Source organism: Panicum hallii, chromosome 4 (assembly GCF_002211085.1).
Source record: "Panicum hallii strain FIL2 chromosome 4, PHallii_v3.1, whole genome shotgun sequence".
Classification (NCBI taxonomy): Eukaryota; Viridiplantae; Streptophyta; class Magnoliopsida; order Poales; family Poaceae; genus Panicum; species Panicum hallii.
The window spans coordinates 47,726,040-47,745,009 of record NC_038045.1 but is presented as its reverse complement, the minus strand read 5'-3'; the positions used below and the strand labels follow the sequence as shown (position 1 = coordinate 47,745,009).

Genomic DNA, 18,970 nt, shown 5'->3' with positions numbered 1-18,970 from the left:
TTTGACCCAATTCACTCTAAACTCTAGAACCGTGCCACGCGCATGCTTGAGCTTGGCCATTATCATAATCTCTTATCCGTTGCACTTCCCTTAATAAAAAGTAAACCCAAACCTTCTCGTTGAGATGCCCAAGAAAACCCTCTTGTTTTCGCCTTTTGCCTTTTTCTTTCCGAAGCTTAATAGTTTGTCGAAGTTAGCTGACCGCCACTTGCCATCGATCATCTTTCTTCACCAAGCTGGAGTTATTTAAAAGCCTTTCCGTTTGCTCTTTCTTTCTTTCTCTGTATAGTTCCTAATATCTTGTCGTAGTCGGACCAATTCATTTCTTCAGTATCCATTATTTTTCCTCTCTCCTATCCGAGACCATAAGGTGCCCCATCGAGCTCCCGATTCTCTAATCTTTCTCCCCGATCAAGCCATGCTCGAAACGGTGCCTTGTGGCTTTTCTTCAGTATTTTTCTGACGATGTTCGATCATCGTCACCTCCAGCGACTAGCACCATCGCTCTAAAATTTTAGACTCAACCCAATCTGCCTCAGCAACCCAACCTTTTTACCTCTCTCTTTACCCTTCTCTTTGCGATCCGAATTCTATCCATCGACCTGAATCAATATCGGCCTTGCCGAGCTCTCCTCTCCGGCTCTCTACGATGATATGATCCCGCTTGTCATTCCTGCTCCTCCTTTTGTGTTCACCACGATAGCCATCCCATGCTATGCTCAGTTTTCGCATGTGTGCGTGCTAGGACTCGTTGACTGAGTTTGGTTTGGCCACACATGCCGACCTCATTGTACGCATGTACGCCACCTGCAGGCTGAGCTAGCTGTTCGCTCCATGCGTGTTCTTGGGTTCATTCGAGACCGATCGACTCTCACTACTATCATCGGCATGTGCATCACGCAAGCCCGACCATCCACACCGTACAAAAAGGTGCAAAATGGTGTAGCCTGCTCATATTCCTTCTCTTTCTTTCTCTCCGTGGCCAGGTTTCTTTTTGGCCGACCCGCCAGTCTACGCAGCTTCGATCTCTCCATCTTTTCTTCTTTGTGCAGCTCAGCTCGGTGGTCCAGCCTAGCACCAACCAAACCTACATTCAACTTTTGACCCACACAAACATGTCTCGTCCTGATCCAACCCGCCAGTAGCTCCCAGGTCAGATCGCCCTCAGCAGTCTACAAAGCCTGCATAGCTGCCCTAGCCCTACTGCAGCGCACGCCACCATTTTGGCATGCTTAGCATGATGACCTGGCGCACATTGCTCCTATAAATCTCCCTGATGCCTGCGCCCCCTCTTGCTCACCCAGCGCTGCCCTCCCTTGTTCTGCTCGTGAGGCCAAGCCGCCATCTCCCCTCAACCCCCCTTCTCGCCCTACCCCATCGCCCCTTCTGTCTGCAGCCCCTCGCCTCCTCCCTCCTGAGCGCACGCCGATGGCACCATGAGCTCGTGCACCCAAGCCTTGCCCCTGTGCTGCACGCCCTGCCTATGCAGCCCTGCTTTGCATCACCCCTCTCGGGAGCGCCGCCGTGCCTGCCCAGCCGCACCCCGCCCCCTCGCGCCTCTCCCTCGGGCAACGTTGCCACCAGGAACAACCACGAACGGCTGCCTCTTCTTCCCGGCCAGATTCCGACCGCCATGGTGCGTCTCTGCCAAGAGTAAGCAGTAAAACAGATTCCTCTTGAGCTCCTCTTTCTTTTCCCTCACTTCCCCCACTCTCTCATGGTCTAAATCGCTGTAATTTTGGCCAGCAGTAAGCTCAGGAACTCGAGCTTTGCAGTTCAGTCCCTAGAGAAAGATGTAATTTTTCTGTTCTTTCTTATATCTTGCAAAATCTGCAAAAAACCCCCTAGTAGATCAGATTTTTTCAATCTAGCCCTAACCCCGTTCTTTTACATATCTAACCCTAACCTTTGCCTTTTTGTGAGCATAGTTTTCTGTGTCTTGCAAATTTTTCTGCTAGCCCTTGAGATCTATAGTTAATCGCGACTAGCTCCTTGAATCACCGTTTAGCTCATAGCCTACTTGTTGTTTTAGATCCATTTCGACTCTTTATTTTTGCATTAGTCTTCTAAAATCCTAAGCTATCGTTTAGTAGTGTTGTTGTACCGTAGTTCCTATTTTAAAATTACATATAAATTTATTTTGGTTAATATTATCTTATCTAGTTTTTCCAATTAAAATTTAATTAAATCTTTATTCCGATTTTCATAACTAATGTTGACATGATGAAAGGATCGATGGACCAAGAGGGGGGGTGAATTGGGCCTTTTTCAATTTCTAAAACAAGATAAAACAACCTTAACCTATGCAAAACTAGAAAGGCACCAATTCACCAACCGGATAGCAGAACAACCTACACAAGCTAGTTAAGATGAAAAGAGATAAAGTCTAGCAAGGTAGAGCTAACTAGTGATCCCTAAATCAAGCACATGAACAAATTGCATGAAAGATAATGCTTGAAATAAGTAAAGTGGACAAGGGACAACCGGATTTTTTCCCGTGGTATCGATGTGTTGGCACACACCCCTAATCCACGTTGTGACACTCACAAAGAGTATTGTCACCTCCCAAGTCACCAAGACGAGGGCGCTCACTAAGAGTCTCCGTTCACCATCCCGGTGTGGTGGAGATCAAGCCACGTACAAATCTCTTCTCCGGGCTTCCACAATCCTTGGCAAGCTCCGCGAGAATCACCTCGATCACCAAGATCGCCTAGGTGATGCCAATCACCAAGAGTAACAAGCTAAGGCCTTCACTTGAGCAAGAACCAATCACAAAGAATGGATGCACACAAGCTTCTCTCTACTCAAGTCCTTAATCTTGCTTCTTGAATGATTGAATGAACAAGTGTTTGAAATGTTGAAGCTCAAGGTGGCTCTTGACTATAGTATGAGTGTTTGGATGTTGCCTGGTGTCAAGAGTGGTAGAATGACCCATTGGAGGGGTATATATAGGCAGCTCACACGAATAGAGCCGTTGGAGAAAAAGCTGCCAGAAAAACTGCGTAGCGCCGGTTAATCCGACGTCCCTCCAATAGTCATCGTCGGTTTAACCGGTGAATGTAAAACTCCCCCTTTGAAAAACTAGCCGTTACTGTTTGGGAAGATTAACCGTCGTTGCATCGGTTTAACCGGTGAGTGTAATCATCCATTGATCAACAGAAATACCAAGTCACTGGACAACTGCACCGACGTCAAATTTCAAATAGCGTCGGTTTAACCGGTGAGTCTATTTGTCCAATGATCAACTGAAAACCGAGTCTCTGGACAACTGCACCGACGTCCAATTTCAAATAACGTCGGTTTAACCGGTGTATTGACTTGTCCAGACCAGCTGACCTCGTTTAACCGACGTATAGAAAACTTGAGGCGTCGGTTAATCCGGTGATAAGGATTTTTCTGGTTTTGTCTTTTCTGACTTGAGTCTTGAATGAAATCCAAATATTTTTGAGATATAAGTTGAGAACCACTTATTTGAGCTTCTAGAAACCTGAGTGACCATTGTGTGCATCCATTTTCAAATGACCATGTCCATGCTCAAGTTACTAAGCCTAAACCCCTCTTAATAGTGCGATCACTACAAAACTATAAAACCTATACTAACCTAAGTGTCCTTCTCAACCTTATGACACTTAGGACTAGAAAGATTCTTAGTCTTGACATGTTATAGAGTTGAATGCCGAGATCGCCTTTTTGAATAATGAAAGTTAGGGGCCTCTTTTGACATATAACCAAATGAGCAATAATGATTTATAAAGCTGCACAAACTCATTAGTCACAATAATGGTTGTCATTAATCATCGAAACATACCTTAAGGGCCTAGATGCTTACAATCTCCCCCTTTTTGGTGATTGATGACAACATAAACATAGATATCGAGAGAGCGAGAAAGATAAGGCACGAATAAACACAAGCAAACTCGAAAAGAAAGGAACCAAACGAAATCCATAGATATGTCTCAAAAGCTCAGCATGCTCAAATGACAAATGTACATATCCATGAACTAACATCAAATATAATACAATAAGAAACATCAAAAGTCAGATCGAGCTCTCTCTAAAGCTACCCTCCCCCTGACTCCCTCTCCCCCTTTGGCATCAAAGCACAAAAAAGGCTACTGATCGGGGTGCCGCGGGACGGCGAGGAAGCGATCCGGGTCATCGTCGTCGTCGTCGTCGTCAGACGGAGGATCCTCAGTGACTGCCGGTAGCTGCTGGTCTGAAGGGCCTGCTGGTGCTGAGCTGACCGGAGGTGTAGCTGTAGTCGAGGCTGTCGTCGAGGCCCTGGTGCTAGCACTGCCTGGGAGAGGGTCCGTGGACGTAGTAGCTGGCTCAGCAGAAGATGTATCAACATCTGAAGTGGTGAGTGCTGAAGCTGCCGGCTGTGAAGACTGCTGGGCTAAGGACACCTCTCCGCCTCCCCCTGAAGGTAATGACTGTGGTACTGCGGGGAGGCCAACTGACTGCACCGCTGTGGGTGACTCCTGGAAAAGTGAGGTCGCAGGCAGAGGAGAGAAGATAGGACGACTCGCAGACCCAAGTAAAGCTGACAGTGAGAACATGATCTCCGGGGTCGCAGAAGAAGCTGGAGCAGTGGAGGCCGGAGCAGGTGTAACTGCAAGTGGTGGTGCTCCGGCGCCCTGAAGGCCTGACTGTCCTGGCTGCTGAGGGGCGAGTCCGGTGTGAGAATATAACTGTGAAATCATCCCGAACATCGCCATCATGCCCTGCTGCATCTGCTGGAACTGAGCGTCCGTCCTCTGTGAGACTCTGTCAATAAGGCCGACGAAACGCTCCTCCGTAGCAGCACGCTCTCGGGCGGCCTCCCTCTGGATCTGTGCAAGCTGGGCCTCATGGGCTCTCCTGGCCTCCTCCTGTGCCCGGCGGTCCTCCCTCTGCTGAGTGACCAGCTGCTGTAAAAGTGCGGTGAGCTCAGACGGCTGAGACACCTGAGACTCAGAAACTGTAGCAGTAGCAGCTGTCACTGGAGCTGGCTCTCCGGACCCCCCTGCCTCGTGATCGTGACTCGCTGGAGCAGGTGCAGGGAAGTACTCCTCGTCCTCGGAGGAGTCTGACTCAAGATCGGACCAGTGAATCTCATCCTCTCCTCCTGGAAGCTGTGCCTCTGCAGCAAGTAATGCCTCGTCCTCCTGGGCCACTCGGGCCTGTACCTCGGGTGACAAACGTGCCATGGCAGCTCTATCAGCCTGCCTGCCTCTCCTCCTGTCCGAAGGTGCTGTCGGTCTGTAGACGGGGAACCAGGGAACCTCGTCCTGTCTGTATACGGCACTGACTGGTGACTCAGCTGGCACCATCATGGAGCAAATGAAACTGATCCAGTGAGCATATGGGAACTGACGCACGACTCCCATCCCATCAGTGATGGCATCCTCAATCTCTGCCAGTATGAAATCAACAATGTCGAACGGCTCGTGAGTGAGGATGTGCAGTAGAAGCAGCTGCTGCAGACCTGTGAACCCCTCTGGGTAGCCACTCCTCGGGAGCAAAGTCCTCCGGAGTGCCATGTGAACTGCGTAGGCCTCAGGGGTCAGCAAGCTGGGGACTCTGGCGTAGGAAGCAGGGAATGGCTGACGGAAGCACTGAGAGATCGCCTCGTGAGAAGGTGCAATCCCGCCAATCATAGCCCTGCGTGGTGGATCGGCATCACCGTAGACCATCTCGTGCAGAGAGACATCAACAAGATCAACTCCAAGTATCCCTGCGAGTGTCGCTCTGGACAAACCAAACACCTGCCCCCCAAACATGAAGTGAACTGCTCTGCGTTCTGGGGCGATCCAAGCTGTGGCGTAGAAAACTCTGACCCAGTCCTCAATATATCTGTTCCTCTCAATCGAGAGCAACCTGGGCAGACCCCTGAAGTGCTCGAAGTGCTCACGGACATCGGCTCCCCCTGCAGCTGTCCTCAGTGAAACCCAGTCAAGAACCCTGTGAGGGAAAATCCTGTGGCCCCGTCTCTGGTAAGTCTCGTAGAAACTGGCCTGAAGAAGTGTCCAGAATCTGCGATCGACCCGGCTGTCTCGTGTCACGGGAAACCACTCCTCCTCCTGAACACTCCACCTGAGCCTCTTGACCTTCGCCGCATTGGCCTTGGTCAAGTTCTGGAGCAGTACACCTGGCTCCAGACGCACGACAGTGTCCATGCGGAACACTGCGCGCTCGGCCGCTAGGGCCTCGGCTCTACGAGCTGCTGCTGCTGCTGCGGTGGACCTGCGAGGCTCCTGTGGCTGGTGACCTCCTCGCGTCCTAGGTCCAGTGCGACGCTCGGTCGCAGGTGAGGGCTGCTCTGCAGGGGACGTCTGCCGAGTGCGGCCAGAACGTCGTAGAGCTGGTGACTGAGGTGTAGCCTGCCCCTGAGACTGCTCAGACTGGTCTGTCGCTGACTCTGACTCGGACTCTGCCGCTGAAGCTGACTGTGCTGACTCTGCTGCTGCTGCTGCGGCTCTGGTGGCCCTGGCTCCTCTGACTCTGCCCATGCCTCTGCCTCTGCCTCTGCCCCTGGCTTCTGGATCTCTGATCGCGAAAGGACGAGCACGGCCTGACGCCTGCTCCTCGGCGGCCTTTGCCACCATCTCGGCCCTTTCGGCCTCTCTCGCTGCGCGAGTCCGCTTGCGCGCGGGCTCCTCAACAACTATCTCCTTCCCCTTCCTTTTGTCACGACCCATCTCGATCACACAAGACGCGGCGCTGCGAATTAGGGCTAGCGAAAGAGAGCGCGGCGTGAAAGCGGTGTAATGCGGCGGCGCGTGTGCGGCAGAAGACGCGGTGGAGCTGCAGGACGTGCTGGCGATGGCGTGGAGCAGCACTGGCGGCGGCACTTTGGAGCGTGGGCGGCGCTGTGGTGGCGGCGACGGCGAGCTGGCGCACGGGCGCAAGTGAGAGGCGGTGCGCGCGCGCGGGCGGCAGACGGCGCGGAAGGCAACGGCGGCGGACGGCAACGGCGGCGGGCGGCGACGGCGGTGGCGGGAGCGGGTGCGAAGGCGAGGAGTCAAGCGAAACACGAGCGCGAGTGAAGGGTTGTGACCGGTCAAGAGAGGAATATGACATGTGGACCCCGCAATTTTTCTTATCGCCGGTTGAACCGACGCTTAGGTTTTGAACACCGGTTGATTGCGTCGGTGTAGTTCACCAGAAATTCTGCCAAATCTGTATCTGTACGCCGGTTGAACCGATGATCTGAAAAGTGAACGCGTCGGTTGAACGATGCAAATAACAGTTGATTTTCAGGTCAGAATTGTGTTCTGTTCATCGGTTGATCCGATGCTGCAAACTTTGTATACGCCGGTTGAACGCCTGAAATGACTGAGCTGTGGCTGTCACTTAGTAACGCCGGTTAAACCGATGGGTATAGATCCATTGAGCGTCGGTTTAACCGGTGAACCCAAAAACCCTCTCTCAGCTCACTTTTCTATGCTAAGTCCAATGAACTTATAAGATTCAACCAAACTCAAGTTAATGGACTTGCATAGGCGACTTTACCCCTCAAAATAGGATAGCTTAATCACTTAAATAGTTTTTCTTTTCAAAATCAAGGGTAAGTCGCAAGAGAGACAAAGCGTCAATTTAAAATGTATGAGCCATGTCATAGGAATATTGAAAGAGAAAAGCTTCAAACTCACAATGACCTTGCTCACTAGGCAATAACGCACCTAACACTTTACTCTTTTCACTTCTCATGAATTAAGATCTTGCACGTAAAACAAGTCTCATTTTCATCAAGTGATCTCCTTTGTGACCTTTACGCATGCAATGATAATGCAAATTACAAACACATGCGAAAGAAAGGTAAACATGAGATGCACAACTATATGACAAGAAATGCATAACGAGAATTCAAGATCTACTTGTCAAATTTGATCCCATGGAAAGCTTCATCATGATGAGCCTTTCTACAAGCCTAGAGGAAAACAAGTGGACCACCACCTCTAGCTAAACCCTTGCTCATCACTATCTTGCCATGGTTAGACAAGTGTCCTATATGTATGCATTTTTCTATATGACATGGCAACTTACATGACGTTTGCCGCATCTAACACATTTAGCTCATTTCTTAGCCTAACAAAGGTACTCTCGTCTAAAGGTTTTGTGAAAATATCCGCCAATTGCTCCTCGGATCTCACACCTTGAAGGGAAATGTCCCCCTTGGCTTCGTGATCACGCAAGAAGTGATGGCGAATATCAATGTGCTTTGTGCGAGAGTGTTGAACCGGATTCTTGGCAATTTTTACGGCACTTTCATTGTCACAAAGGAGTGGAATTCTTCCTAGTTTCACACCAAAGTCCAAAAGGGTTTGCTTCATATATAGAATTTGGGCACAACATGCACCGGCAGCTATATATTCCGCTTCCGCGGTGGACAAAGCCACGGAATTTTGCTTCTTGCTCGACCAAGAAACTAGAGAACGCCCAAGCAAGTGGCAACCCCCGGAGGTACTCTTGCGATCCACACGGCTTCCGGCAAAATCCGAATCCGAGTATCCCAAGAGATCTAAACTGGCGCCTTTGGGGTACCACAAGCCTATGCTAGGAGTGTGCTTGAGATACCGAAGGATCCTATTCACAGCAGAAAGATGTGATTCCTTAGGGTTAGCTTGAAAACGGGCACACAAGCACACACTAAACATTATATCGGGCCTAGATGCGGTAAGGTAAAGCAAAGATCCTATCATAGAGCGATAGAGGGATTGGTCAACCGGTTTACCGTCCACATCCAAGTCGAGATGCCCATTGGTTGCCATGGGTGTCTTGATTGGCTTACATTCATCCATCTTGAATTTCTTCAAGATATCTTTAGTATATTTTTCTTGATAAATGAATGTCCCTTCCTTCATTTGTTTGACTTGAAAACCAAGGAAGAAGGTCAATTCGCCAATCATGGACATCTCGAATTCCCTAGACATCATGGTAGCAAACTCATGGCTTAGTAAATCATTAGTTGAGCCAAAGATAATATCGTCAACATAAATTTGACAAATGAAAAGATCCCCGTTGACGTCTTTTGTGAACAAGGTGGTGTCCACCCTCCCGATCTTGAACCCTTGCATGATTAGGAAGTCACGAAGCCTCTCATACCAAGCCCTTGGAGCTTGTTTGAGCCCATAGAGTGCCTTGTGCAACCTATAAACATGATTAGGATTCCTCGGATCTTCAAACCCGGGAGGTTGCTCAACATAAACAAGTTCGTTAATAAAGCCATTTAAGAACGCACTTTTCACATCCATTTGATATAACTTAATATTATGATGTGAAGAGTAAGCAAGAAGGATGCGGATAGCTTCAAGTCTTGCGACCGGAGCAAAAGTTTCACCGAAATCCAAACCTTCGACTTGAGAAAACCCTTTTGCCACAAGTCTTGCTTTGTTGCGTACCACCACCCCATGTTCATCTTGCTTGTTTCGAAAGACCCACTTTGTGCCGATGATGTTCTTGTCTTTCGGAGGAGCTTCGAGGACCCAAACTTCATTGCGGGTGAAATTGTTCAACTCTTCTTGCATGGCCATCACCCAATCCGAGTCCTCAAGTGCTTCCTCTATGCTAGTGGGTTCAATACAAGAAACAAACGAGTGATGTTCGCAAAATGAAGCATGCTTAGAACGAGTTCTTACTCCTTTGGAAGGACTACCAATGATTTGACCAATTGGATGATCCTTGGAGATGCGACCATGCTTCACTAGCGGTATTTGCGTGGATGCTTGTTGGGGTGGATCATGAGTGACTTGTGCTTGTGGTGGAACATTTTGCTCTTCTTGTTCTTGGACTTGGGGTGTTGGCGTTGACACATTTTCTTGAGGTAGTGGATCAATTTTATCTTGATCTTCATCCACTAGGGGTGCCGTGGAGGTGCTTGGTGTAGATGAGGAAGGTCCTCCCCCTTGATCATTGCCTTCATGCATCTCTTCCGGCTTGATATCACCAATGGACATCTTCTTCAAGGCTTCTTCAATCTCTTCATCCCCTACATTCTCATAGCCAACAACCTCCTCTTGGGAGCCATTAGATTCATCAAACTCCACATCACATGTTTCTTCAACTAACCCGGAGGTTTGATTGAATACTCTATATGCTTTGGAGTTTGACGCATAACCAAGAAAGAAACCTTCATCACATCTACTTTCAAACTTACCGAGCCTTTTCTTCTTATAAATGAAGCATTTGCAACCAAAGACCCGAAAGTATGATATATTTGGTTTCTTCCCGGTAATGAGCTCATATGGAGTTTTCTTGAGGAGTCGGTGAGGATACACACGGTTGGATGCATGACACGCCGTGTTGATTGCTTCCGCCCAAAACTTCTCGGACGTGCCATAATCATCCAACATTGCTCTTGCTAGGGTGATGAGTGTCTTGTTCTTTCTTTCCACCACTCCATTTTGTTGAGGCGTGTAGGTGGCGGAAAACTCATGTTTGACTCCTTCTTCATCGCACCATTCTTCAATCTTCATATTTTTGAACTCGGTGCCGTTGTCACTCCGAATCTTCACGATTGGGGAATCATATTCCCTTTGAGCTTTTCTTGCAAATGTCTTGAAGATTTCCGGAGTTTCACCCTTATCGCCTAGAAACATGACCCAAGTGTAACGTGAAAAATCATCAACGATTACTAGGCAATAGAGGTTACCACCAATGCTCTTATATGAAGTTGGACCAAAGAGATCCATGTGTAGTAGCTCGAGCGGCTTGGAGGTAGACAACATCGTCTTGATGGGATGATGAGTTGCAACTTGCTTCCCGGCTTGACACGCTTTGCATAGCTTGTTCCTGTCAAAAGTGACGTCCTTAATGCCGGTGATCATCCCTCTCTTGTGGGCTTTCTTGAGGTTGCTCATGCCAATATGAGCAATTTTTCTATGCCAAAGCCACCCAAGAGACGACTTGGTGAAGAGTCAAGTCATGGTGCTTGTTTGCTTTGAAGAGAAATCCACCAAATAAATATTGCCATGCCTAAACCCCGTGAATACCAATGACTTGTCTTTTTCATAAGTCACTACAACACCATTCTTGTCAAAGGTACACGTTAGTCCAAGATCACACAATTGTGCAATAGAAATGAGGTTAAAACTAAGTGTTTCTACAAACAAAACATTTGAAATGGATAAATCTTTTGAAATTGCAATTCTACCCAAACCTAAGACTTTCCCCTTAGAGTTATCACCATAGGTGACATGTTCATGATCGCCGGGGGTCTTCAAGTGAGGTGAACATGCTATCATTGCCGGTCATATGTTGAGAGCAACCGCTATCAAGTACCCAATGTTTTCCACCGGCTTTGTAGTTCACCTACACACATGAGAATTTATTTTTGAGTTTTCGGAACCCAAACAAGCTTTGGGCCTTGCACATGTGTGACAAGAGCTTTTGGGACCCAAAGTTGCTTGGGGAGCTTCTTCTTTGACTCCTTAGCAATTTTGCCAATGAACTTGACCTTCACCTTGCCCTTCACTTTACTCAAGAGAAATGATTATTTTGAAACATTGATGAGTAATTCTTGGGTAATTTAGGAAGAGGACGTGATGGTAAAGTGCACTCCCTAGTGTGGTGCCCGGTGACTTGGCAATGTTGGCAATATGAACCAACTTCCTTGATGAAGCTTGTCTTGATCTCCTGAGAAGGAGTTGTAGCCATGTTTGGCTCCGGAAATGAACCAAGACCTCTCTTACCATAGTCACGGGCATTGTTGAAGAGAATCTCCTTGTGGATGTATTCTCCCCTTGAGAGTTTCTCCACACTACTCTTGAGGCTTGCCACTTGATCCATCAATTCCTTTTCCCTAGAAGAGGCAAGCTTGGGCACAACATTAGTGGCATATGCATCAATGAGTAGGTCATCACATGAAGTAGAAGCATTGACCTTTTCGTTAACAACTTTCTCAAGACATGGGTCAATTACTTCATAAGCAAATTCAAGTTCTTGATACTTGTGAGCCAACTCCCTATGCTCTTGTTTGAGCTTTTTGTGGCTCTCTTCAACTTGCTTAGCAAGTACAAGTGACTCATTGTGCTTTTTGAGCAAGTCATTGTACTTACTAAGTAAGTCGGAGTGGGCAAGCTCTAACTTGGCATGAGTGCTCTCAAGAACTTTAACTTTGCCCTTTTCCCTCTTGATGACGGATGTATACTCATTGATGAGGTTAGTAAATTCATTTGGATCAAACTCTTCATCACTATCATCTTCACTATCTACCTCACATACCTTGGTGTTACCTTTTGCCATGAGTCACATAGGAGGCGGAGGTAGAGATGGTTCTTCATTGGTGAGGGCGATGGTGACAATGTCTTCTTCATCACTTGAGTCTTCGCTTGATGAGACATCGGTCACCCATTCTTGCTTCTCCACCAAGAAACTTTTCTTGGTGTGCCCTTTCTTCTTTGGGAAGAGCTTGGTCTTCTTATCATGGGTCTTCTTCTTCCCAAATCTCTTATTTTTGTTCTTCCTCTCCTCTTCTTCATCATCGCTTGAATCATGGCGATGCTTACTCTTGTTGTCCTTGCTTCTTTTGTCCGGCTTGGGGCAATTTGGACGGATGTGTCCTTTTTCGCCACAATTGTAGCAAATCTTGTTCTTGACATCCATTGGACGGAACATTCCCTTCTTGGAGTCAAAGTTGAAGCCCTTCTTATTGATCTTCTCATTCAAGCGTGTGAACTTTCTCATCATGAGAGCAAGTTCTCCATCATCTTCAATATCGGATGAGCTCTCAAGATGATCATCTTCTTCATTGCTTGAGCTTGAGTCTTGTTTGACCATCTTGGGCTTGCGGGATTTGTTTGTCTTGGTCTTTAGAGCAATTGACTTGCTTGAAGTTGGCTCTTCGGTCATACCAAGAATGCTCATTTCATGAGCGCGAATTTCGCCCACAAGTTCTCCAACTTCCATAGCGGCGAGATCTTCCTTTTGAAGCATAGCATTGATAATGTTATACTTGGGCTTCGGGAGTAGCATGAGGATCTTGCGGTTGATGGATGCACTGTCAATTTTTGGATATTTCAAGTGCGTTAATGTCCTTGACAATGACATTCAAGCGAGAATACATATCATTGCAATTTTCATGAGCTAGCATTTTGAAGGAATCATACTTAGCTCTAAACAAGTGATATTTTTGTTCACGAACTTTGCTGGAACCTTCATGTATTTCAATGAGTTCCTTCCAAATATCACTTGCTAGGTCCATGCCATTAACTCTAGCAAAGACCTCCTCACTAATAGCTTCGAAAATTGCATTTCTAGCTCTAGCATTCCATTTTAATTGGTCGGGGGTGGGTTCTCCGGTGAATCCGACTTTAGTTGCCAACCATACTTCGGGGGCAATCGCATCAAGGTATGCGGCCATGCGAACTTTCCAATAGGCAAAGTTCTTGCCCTCGAAGTGAGGCGGCGAACCACCCATCTTGGCCATAGCTCTAGGCGGTGAAGCCTAATGATCCAAATGAGCAACGAGGCTCTGATACCAATTGAAAGGATCGATGGACCAAGAGGGGGGGTGAATTGGGCCTTTTTTCAATTTCTAAAACAAGATAAAACAACCTTAACCTATGCAAAACTAGAAAGGCACCAATTCACCAACCGGATAGCAGAACAACCTACACAAGCTAGTTAAGATGAAAAGAGATAAAGCCTAGCAAGGTAGAGCTAACTAGTGATCCCTAAATCAAGCACATGAACAAATTGCATGAAAGATAATGCTTGAAATAAGTAAAGTGGACAAGGGACAACCGGATTTTTTCCCGTGGTATCGATGTGTTGGCACACACCCCTAATCCACGTTGTGACACTCACAAAGAGTATTGTCACCTCCCAAGTCACCAAGACGAGGGCGCTCACTAAGAGTCTCCGTTCACCATCCCGGTGTGGTGGAGATCAAGCCACGTACAAATCTCTTCTCCCGGGCTTCCACAATCCTTGGCAAGCTCCGCGAGAATCACCTCGATCACCAAGATCGCCTAGGTGATGCCAATCACAAGAGTAACAAGCTAAGGCCTTCACTTGAGCAAGAAACCAATCACAAAGAATGGATGCACACAAGCTTCTCTCTACTCAAGTCCTTAATCTTGCTTCTTGAATGATTGAATGAACAAGTGTTTGAAATGTTGAAGCTCAAGGTGGCTCTTGACTATAGTATGAGTGTTTGGATGTTGCCTGGTGTCAAGAGTGTAGAATGACCCATTGGAGGGGTATATATAGGCAGCTCACACGAATAGAGCCGTTGGAGAAAAAGCTGCCAGAAAAACTGCGTAGCGCCGGTTAATCCGACGTCCCTCCAATAGTCATCGTCGGTTTAACCGGTGAATGTAAACTCCCCCTTTGAAAAACTAGCCGTTACTGTTTGGGAAGATTAACCGTCGTTGCATCGGTTTAACCGGTGAGTGTAATCATCCATTGATCAACAGAAATACCAAGTCACTGGACAACTGCACCGACGTCAAATTTCAAATAGCGTCGGTTTAACCGGTGAGTCTATTTGTCCAATGATCAACTGAAAACCGAGTCTCTGGACAACTGCACCGACGTCCAATTTCAAATAACGTCGGTTTAACCGGTGTATTGACTTGTCCAGACCAGCTGACCTCGTTTAACCGACGTATAGAAAACTTGAGGCGTCGGTTAATCCGGTGATAAGGATTTTTCTGGTTTTTGTCTTTTCTGACTTGAGTCTTGAATGAAATCCAAATATTTTTGAGATATAAGTTGAGAACCACTTATTTGAGCTTCTAGAAACCTGAGTGACCATTGTGTGCATCCATTTTCAAATGACCATGTCCATGCTCAAGTTACTAAGCCTAAACCCCTCTTAATAGTGCGATCACTACAAAACTATAAAACCTAACTAACCTAAGTGTCCTTCTCAACCTTATGACACTTAGGACTAGAAAGATTCTTAGTCTTGACATGTTATAGAGTTGAATGCCGAGATCGCCTTTTTGAATAATGAAAGTTAGGGGCCTCTTTTGACATATAACCAAATGAGCAATAATGATTTATAAAGCTGCACAAACTCATTAGTCACAATAATGGTTGTCATTAATCACCGAAACATACCTTAAGGGCCTAGATGCTTACACATGATTAATACCAACTCAAATAGTTCAACTCAAATCATATGAAGTTATACGCTTAGATGTTCTCACAATTTATTTTCTAATTATTTATTTAATTAGTGTAATTTGTACATAAACAATTATATATAGAATTTGACTAAGTTGTATCTCATCTTTATAAATGCAAATATAATATGAGTTAATTATAATCAGGGATATTCTCTTTTGAATATCTTTTACATTAATTTTCTAAATTAAAATAAATGAAGCTTATAGTTCTTTTGTTTCTTTTATAATACAAATCTTCCGATAGTTGTTTCTTTTCAACCGCAGCTCCGTCTTTCGGGTTTCTTGCACTCTCGTGACCGTAGCAACGAGCTTTCTCCTTTAGTATGCTCTTTTTTAAGCTTTCATTTTGTTTGGTGTGTTGTTCTTAGTTGTTCTTGTTTGTTTGTTGTTGTGCTGCTCGTTTGACGTTAGAAAGAGCGTGATCAAAGAATTTTGAAGATTAAGAGTTTCAAGAACAAGAGTTGAAAACTCTGAGCATCCATTCTTTGAAAGAAAGGCAAACATTCCTTGATCATTATTTTATCCTAATAATCACAATAAATGCAACTTTTTTATGCATGCGTGTGTCTTAGTTTTGATTTGATGGATCCTAATTAAGGATATGCCTAGTCTTTATGATCATTCCTTGCTAACCTGGGTTTTACTTTTCTGTTGGGTAGCTACTGCTTAGTTGCTATAACTGTTTCCGGTTTGAGAATGCCAATAACCATGATGACAATAATGATGATGCTACACCTATTTTATCCATGTTCATTCTTCTTGTGTTGTTAAGAAAAAGATTATCTGTTTAATCGGAATATGGAGAACCATCCAGAAAAATAATGCAACCACAATACTATATGGCTCTGATTTTGGCTAATTAATTAGAAACTCTAGCTAGCTTGTGATGATCTTACCGAAAGGGCAAAAGGGGAGTGCGTTGATGGGGTGTAGCTCGGTTCTCTTGAGGCTTAGATATGATCATGGTTAAGACATCTTCCTCATTAGGGAAGGTTATGACCACTGCGGCCTGGAATCTTAGCAGATTGTCAGAAGTTAGGAAATCTTTGTAAAAGCCTCATAATGAATCCATTGCATTCACCTTGGAAGTATTTAAGAGGCTAGCTACCTCGGGCATGTTGGAATACACGAATTGTGGGTAAAGTGTACGGAAAACTGATATATCAGCTGTGCTCACGGTTACGAGCAGTTTGGATCCTCACATGATAATTGAACTTGAAGATAACTTAAATCGTGGACCATATTTATGGTTATCGTTATGCTTCTGCTATACGTCTTCTGCTTTTTTAATATATGTTGGTATATATACTTATACCTTAGTAATCAGGTACTAACAAAATTTGAAACTAAAATTGCTTATCGCAATAAGCCAGTCATCCTTCCTTACTTTTAGCCTTCATATCATATAATTCCCAACACTTGCTGAGTACCAACCATAAGTGTACTCATACTTGTTATAATTGCAATTCAGAAGAGAAAGTTGATTTGAAGTTTTTTGAAGATGATATTGAGTTTTAGGCCTACACAATCCCTGATCGGTTGACTGTGATGTTTGGAATCTTTGTTTCCACTGATAGTTTTTTAATCTTTTATTTCTCTTTTTATGATACTGTTACTAATTATTTATTGATGAAGTGAGTATGAAAATGCATTCAGTTTTATCCTTAAAACCGGGTGTGACAGTCATTTAGAAGTATTAAATAAAATTTGGCTTAAAAATTTTATTTACAGATGGGTGCCAATTCGCGAGACGAATTTGCTAAGCATAATTAATCTATAATTTGCAACAATGATGCTACATTAACCATCCGCTAATCATGAATTAATACTACTCATTGGATTCGTCTTGTGAATTAGCTCAGAAATTCTGCAATTAGTTTTATAATTAAATTTTATTTAATATTTTTAAATAATAAAATTCTTTTTAACGTGGCAGAACTAAATTTAGAACTGACGAACCGAACAGCCGTAAAGGACCTCCTGAAAGGAACCACCCATTCTCCATCTCTAAAATAGTCACTCACCAGGCCAGCTTTGTTGTTACAGTGCTCATACAATTTGGGGAACTCCACTTCTCATGTAGTCATGTGATCTATCGCTCATCGAATCATGCTAGTGCTGCAACCTGAAGTAGTCGAGCGGGCGGCACTCGAGGCCCTTGCTGTAGAAGTGCGCGATGAACTCTCGAGCCGTGACGCTCCTGTAGAGCGGCGGGTCGTCACCGCCCTCCGTGATGGGGCCGTACAGCCTCGTCGACCTCTTCATGTCCGTGTTGAAGAAGCACGCCACCGAGACCCTCGCCGCGTCCCTGCTCCGGTTCGCCAGCACCCGGTGCTCCACGCTCCTGAACCGGTCGTTGCTGACGAGCTGCAAGGCACGGGCGCAACAGGAATAATCAACGATGGATTGTGCTTGTGCGTATGATTCATGGTCAGTTCAACTGGTAAAGAATGCAGCGAGCCGATGCGTGCGTGCCTGGAGAAGGTCGCCGATGTTGACGATGAGGGCGCCGGGCAGGGGCGGGACGTCCACCCAGCTCCTGCCGCCGCCGCCGCGATCGAGGAGGACCTGCAGGCCGCCCATGCCGTCCTGCAGGAGGACGGTGAGGAAGGCCGGGTCGGTGTGCCTGCTGGTGCCGAGGGTGAGGTGCGGCTCCGGGCACGGCGGGTAGTAGTGTCCCACCACGTTGAAGCCCTGCGCGCAGCCCATCTCGCGCAGGTGGCCGCTGGGCAGCCCGAGCGACTCCGACAGCAGCTCCAGCACCCGCAGCGCCAGCGCCGTCGCCGCGGCGCCGTACTCCGGCATCACGCCCCTGACGGCCTCGGGCAGCTCCTCCGGGCGCGGCGGGTCCGGCGCCAGGTCGCAGAAGAGGGTGTCGCGCCAGCCGGCCGCCGCGGACTGGAAGAGGTCGAAGTTGGAGCTGAACCTCACCTTGCGGGCGGCGTCCCTGGTGTACGCCCGCCGCTTCGCCTCGGGGGAGCCCTCGTGGAACCGCCGCACCCCCGCGAGCACGCCGGCCGTGAGCTCGTCCGGCACGCCGTGGTTGACCACCTGGAAGAATCCCACCGTCCCGGCTGCGCGCCGCACACGCGCGACCACCTCCTCCCGTGGCGCGCCCGAGAGGTCCACGACCGGGATGGCGGCGGGCGCGTCGGCAGGGGGCGGGGACGGCAGCTCATGCAGGGCGTCCGGCGGGTGGCGGAAGATGGCTGGGACGGCCGTGACGCCGGCGTCGACGAGGCCCTTGACGCCTGCCTTGGTGTCGTCGAACGCCTGCAGCTCCTCGCGCCGGCGGTCGTTGCCGTCACCGCCCGTGGCCGCGCCGGCCTCCGTGGCGGACATCCTCGGCGTGCCTCCGGTCCGCGCGCGATAGGCGGGATAAGATAAGATGGATCGATCAATCATCCATCGATCTCTAGCTTGCTGCCTGGTGGCCGGCGGTGGTGGCTCGTCCGGCGGATATTGAGATATTTCAGGCCTTGGATAACTCCCGTTCGAAGGGGCGGCGGAAGCGACAAACACAAGTCTTCAACACGAGGGCAACCGGCGGCCGAAGAAGTCGCCCGGGTTGCACGGCTCCATTTCCACGGTCGCGCGAGCCCAGACCAACCAGCGCGCCTCAAAGTCGCCGGACAACGAAGTGCTGGCGGTCGCTGGGCTGCCGACGGGAGAACGACCCATGCCATCGCAGCATCTCGAGCTTCCTCGTCGTCCGTGGATTCCGTAACACGCCTGCTGCCGGCGCGACCCTATCCTCACCGTCCTTTGACCGTGCAACCCCAGGAGTCCAAGTCTGCCTGACCGGAGCTGCGGCATCTGAACTGCGTTCACCTCATTTCAATCAAACAGATCGG

At 47.5% G+C, this 18,970-nt stretch overlaps 1 protein-coding gene across 1 annotated transcript; it reads right to left on the bottom strand.

The window, feature by feature from the left end:
• Window positions 1–17,089: 17,089 nt before the first annotated feature.
• On the bottom strand, window positions 17,090–18,601 carry LOC112888893 (DIBOA-glucoside dioxygenase BX6-like). The gene is made up of 2 exons (XM_025955272.1): window positions 17,592–18,601; window positions 17,090–17,483 (listed from the first exon to the last, which is right to left on the bottom strand). The coding sequence occupies exons 1-2, from the start codon at window positions 18,519–18,521 to the stop codon at window positions 17,229–17,231; spliced, it is 1,185 nt and encodes a 394-aa protein (XP_025811057.1). The 5' UTR covers window positions 18,522–18,601; the 3' UTR covers window positions 17,090–17,228.
• Between the last annotated feature and the right edge of the window lie 369 nt (window positions 18,602–18,970).

Coding starts and splice junctions, on each gene's coding strand:
- LOC112888893 (XM_025955272.1), bottom strand. CDS start 18,521: ATGATTGATCGATCCATCTTATCTTATCCCGCCTATCGCGCGCGGACC. Junction 17,484..17,591: donor ACATCGGCGACCTTCTCCAG/GCACGCACGCAT, acceptor CGTGCCTTGCAG/CTCGTCAGCAACGACCGGTT.